The following is a 5,091-nucleotide window of genomic DNA, read 5'->3' as shown; positions in this document are numbered from 1 at the left end:
TTTAAAATGTTCATAAGTTGTCTAGTGTGACAGGGCCTTTACTGGGATCGTTAGATGGGCTCATTTTTGTGCATATTTAAATTATAACAAATATAAATTCTTTTTGTTTTTGCACAAAATAAAAATAAAAATTTAAATAAAAGTTCAAGTTTAAATAAAAGACGTAGCGCATATCTGCTGCTGTTTTTCATGAAATAAATTTAAACTAAGATCATTCAACGCTGAGAAATGACAGCAGATTTGATAAAAATCTGTGTCGGGAGAGACTTTCTCTTCTTCTTTATTGAATAAGTCGTTCCCACAGAGTATCAGCACGTAAAAAAACACAAGCAGGAGGAGAAGTGCTGAGTCAGCATGACGTCGGAGCACTCAGACTTTAAGACTACAACCAGGATTCACTCAGCTGTCCGTCATCAGCGAGCCGTCACCGTCTGACGGGAACAGCTGTGAACAAAACCTGACAGTTTATCAGAGAAGCTAAAGCTAATACAGCTAATAAAACCTGCAACAAGAGGCGAGGCCGAGGTAAAGGTCCAGCAGCAGCCAGAACCTGATCTCCTTYCTTCACAGGAATCACATTAAGGCCTGATGGCGCTTTAATGTGTTTCTTCTGGAGGGGAATAAAAACAACGAGGCTGGATGATGGGAAGAAGGAGCGTTAAGATGTTGGCAGGGAAATGATTAAAGCCTCCTCTCAGGTACGCAGGAGGAGGCAGCCGGCAGCTAAACAAGCCGCAACCAGAGCGCCGTGACTTATTTATCAACACTTGATTATCTGGGATTTATGGTTCAGCTTCAGTAGATTCAGGACTGGCCGTACGGCAGGACCTTCTGCACAGATTTAAACATCGGTTCTGAGCGGTGAGGAGGGAACGTTAGCAGAACTGAACTAACCTGGTTAGAGGAGATGAGGAGTGCAGACAGAAGAGATTTAACTCTTTAYTGAAGGAAAAGTTTGTTATTGTTTTCAGTTATTACAGATCTGAACCAGGTGCTTGTAGACAGAATCTCAAAAACGTGACAATCATGATACGTTTTATTTTGGGCCTTGGTAAAATCAGATAGTGTGCATTTAATAGTCAGAAAAACCTTTGCTGGTTAATATTTGAGGGTTACGATTAGCGCTGCTAGCTCCTGAGAAGGTTCTGATCAGTTCATCTGTGTCCAGCTCCATCTCAATCAGCTGCAGCTCCATGTTGAAATAAACTAAATATATTAAAATATATTAATCATCTCAAACAATCTAAAACTGTCTGAACTAAACATTAAAAACACTAAACTACACCAGGGGTCCTCCAGTTTAAGGCAAGTTAAATTCAAGTCTTTTTAAGACCTCTTTAATGCCACTTGAAATTGAATTTAAGACCAATTTCACAATAAACACAAATGAAAAAAAAAACAGTTTGTAACAATTTTAGCCATTTTTTATACAAAACAACTAGCTGCGAGGGGCATTCTATAAACCTTTTAAAAAGATAAATAAATGTTACCTATTTTTTGAATATTTGAGAGGAATTACAATCATCCTATTTTTAAGACCTCTGAAAGACTGATTTAAGACTTTTTAAGGCTAATTAAGGCCTTATTTTTGGATTGAAGAATTCAATGCCTTTTAAGACATTTTAAGGATCCGCGGGAACCCTGTACACCCTAACTATAAAATCCAAACACATTAAATATCATAAATCTCAGTCCTGCTCTCCATCGTCACCAAACTTCATTCATCTTTCATCTCTTTTTATTTTGTTCTTCTCATAGATTCTTTGCCATTTGTCAAATAACYTCAGGTGTCSGTCAGAAAGGAGTTTGGAGGTTTTATGTCAGTTCGGTGGGGAACAGAGGGGGATTGAGGTGTTTTTTAAATGAATCTGCTCGTCTTTCACTGCCTCCCGCTTCAAATATGACTAACATGAAAGTGTTGTAAGTTAGTCGTTGTAACTCTGGTTTAACTTGAAGTCCGTAGTTTTGACACAAATTGTGAGTGTGTATCTTTCCCACTAAAGTGATTCAAATGTGACAAGGACACGCTGGTGTCCAGGGACTAAATGGGGTCAATMGTCATATTAACTGTTAACAGCAAAATAAAAAAAAATAAAAAATGTGATTCAGTTTTTGCTAACATCACCCAGCCATATTTTATTTGCAACAACGATGGACGACATCAAGCTCATTCTACTTCTCTTCTCTATAATTCAAGAGCAGCTAAAACAGAGTGAGAATAGGCGAAGTGTTGACAGAAGATTAACTGTAGCCTGATTAAAAACAGCCGAAAGGTGCTGAAAACTGTATCGGACCATCCAGCAGTGTGACTTATGACAGACAAGAGGGAAAGACAACATTCAGCTAACAGCAGCTCATGTCATATCGGCCCCAGCAGCCGGGCCATGGAACCCCAGCTCTCTGGGGTCCAGACGTTGGACAGGAAGTGGGCCATAACCAGAGCTGTCATGATGCAGTAGGCAGGATAGGCATTCACCCAGGGCCCCGAGCTGAAGGGGGCTCCTGAGGACAGAACTGAAATGACCAAATGCAACAATTATTGAAAACATGGGCCATAACCTCAAACGAAAAATATGCAGAATCTGGGCTTGAACCCAGGCTGCATCAAGAATTACAGAAAAAAATTAAAATGCTGCAGAGTGCTGAGTCCACACACCCAAACTCTAAGATTTCCTCAGATCTTTCTCACATCTCCAAAAAAAAAAAAACACCTTAAAAACAAATATTTCATGACTGCCAGAACCTCGTGTCACTTCTGCTCTAAGTTATTTTTAAAACGATCAATAATTCTTTCACACAGACCACTTTATAGCTCTTATTTCTGCAGCTCTGTCTAAGCTTCACAAAGCTGGACATGACTCAGCAGCTTCTGGGTCACTGGATCTTAAAATACCCAGCAGATTTTTTGTTATATTTTTCCATCATGGCTGCTTTAGCTGGTTAGGAACATTTCTGTAAAACTCTCGTTTTGAAGTCTTGAACCTCAAGCATCAATTTTTAGCAAACAACTTGATATTTTTCCTGTTTTTGGTGTGTTTGGTACAATTAATGTTGATCAAACTGACTTCACGTTGAAAAGAGTTTGCAGTGACTCGATGTGAGCCATGAATCCCAGGAGCAGACACGTTTAGAAGCTTTATTAGCAGGAGGTGAAGATCATTAAAGGTGCGGCGACACTCACCCTGTTAAAGCGTTTGGCCTGGAAGAGGTGTCCGTTGGCTCGGTAGAGTTTCCTCCATCTTCTGGCGCCGCGGCGGTAGATCGATTCTAGGAGAGAGATGAAACAGTTGTAGAGCAGCAGCATGGCCGGGGTCTAGTGAGGGGGGGACGGAGATGTGCTCCGTGAGAGAGGAGACAGATGGAATGACGAGAACCAGGGAGGAGACCGAGTAAAGATCCCGAGACTCTGAGTTTGTGTGGATTAACACACACACACACACACACACACACACACACACACACACTGCTCCCTCTGTTTCAGTTCTTCACTTCCTCAAAGTCTCCACTCCTGTTTTTACTACTCTCAGCTCTCCTTAATGCCTTTTATTCAGTTGAAACTATAAAGAAATCACATTAAGTATTAATAAACAGAGAGGTTTTTAATATTTGACTAAATCTACATCTTATTAAACAGAACTCTAAAATGAATAAAAAATGTTTCTGCACCAGTTTGCCAGGATTCATTGGTGCTTTAATGTCTGAAACATCTGACTGTGATCAGAAACAGATGTTTGCAAACGGGCTTTGGAGCTAATCGTTGGCAGAACGAGGATATTTTCATCGGTACAAATGCTTCTGAAATAATATTCTTAAGTGGAAAACATTTAAAACAGCTGCCAATCAGATTCACCCCAAAGGTCAGACCGTGCAGCACTGGGAGAAATGAGCTCCACCTCAGACTCTACAGGTCTCAGTTAGAAGCTTAAAGGTAAGTTTCATCTGAAGGAACCACAAGACTAAAGTAGAGGGTCAAAGGTCAGACTCTACAGGTCTCAGTTAGAAGCTTAAAGGTAAGTTTCATCTGAAGGAACCACAAGACTAAAGTAGAGATGTTTACCAATAATATACAGCAAAAACAAGTTACCAACTGTCAGTACGGTGGTGGAGGGCTGATGGTATGAGCTCCTTCTATTGCAAGTCTCAMAAGGTGCACAACATTTTGTGTGGCCCATGAAAGCTACAAACATGTTTTTRAATACGCTGCTTTAAAGCCAGCATTGATCATGAACCACATCTCCCATAATGCATCCTGATTATTTTACCAGTGAAACGACAGCCTCCAACCACTAGGTGGRGCTGAACAGGGTTCAAAAGTTGCTGCATTTTTCTTCTGGCTACTTTTGCTGCAGTTGTTTAAATTTATGACTTATAAGTGGAAAATTCCCACTTACATGTCATGAATTTCAACAGGAATGACCCTCCAGAAGGAAATCCTAGTGGAGAGTTCAGAATTCAAGATGGCAGCTACTCACCATAACTCAACAATGAGTAAAACGCTCTTATTTTTTACTTTTAAAAGAATTTGTTTTATTTACTTCACATTTATAGTCGTGCATATAGTACTTTTCAGTGTGTATAAAAGGATGTGTTAGAACACTGTTTCTATGCAGGATATACCAGGTAGAGCTCAGTTATTGTTGGTTAGCGCTGCTCAGGAACATTATGTGTCCTGTTTAGTTGAAGTTAAACACCACAATGCTCATAAGGCCCTCTGTGAAAATAAATTTGATGCCCCTGGTCTGGAGTCAAACGTGACCCATAGACTTGAATAAGATCACTAGACTAAGCCCCGCCCATCCCGTCCACAGGTAGTGTCTGTGACATCATGGAGGAGCAGAAACAGACCAAACAGGACCACAGCTCACAGCCTCTAACAGCATCTGAACTGGATCTGTTTCACASATTATCTGTCATGTTTTTACAATAAATTAATAATTATGTTAATTTCATTCAACAATCATGTAAAACAGCAGATTTATACCAGAAAAATATATAATTTATAAGTAACAATGATCTAAGACCTGAAGTCAGCCTGTAACTTAGACTTTTTCTAGTTGAAAAATGATGACTTCAGCTAATAAAGTGTATTTA

At 39.7% G+C, this 5,091-nt stretch overlaps 1 protein-coding gene across 4 annotated transcripts in view; it reads right to left on the bottom strand.

Moving 5' to 3' along the window:
* The window catches only part of prkcz (protein kinase C, zeta), a 101,027-nt gene that overhangs the window by 47,341 nt on the left and 48,595 nt on the right, over window positions 1–5,091 (bottom strand). For all 4 annotated transcript variants that reach the window (XM_014020317.1, XM_014020318.1, XM_014020320.1 and 1 more), the window contains one exon: window positions 3,182–3,267. In XM_014020317.1, the coding sequence (XP_013875771.1) occupies window positions 3,182–3,267 (86 nt within the window). The remainder of the gene's footprint in view (window positions 1–3,181; window positions 3,268–5,091) is intronic.

Source organism: Austrofundulus limnaeus, unplaced genomic scaffold (assembly GCF_001266775.1).
Source record: "Austrofundulus limnaeus strain Quisiro unplaced genomic scaffold, Austrofundulus_limnaeus-1.0 Scaffold248, whole genome shotgun sequence".
NCBI classification, from domain to species: Eukaryota; Metazoa; Chordata; class Actinopteri; order Cyprinodontiformes; family Rivulidae; genus Austrofundulus; species Austrofundulus limnaeus.
This window is presented reverse-complemented; position numbering and strand designations above follow the sequence as displayed.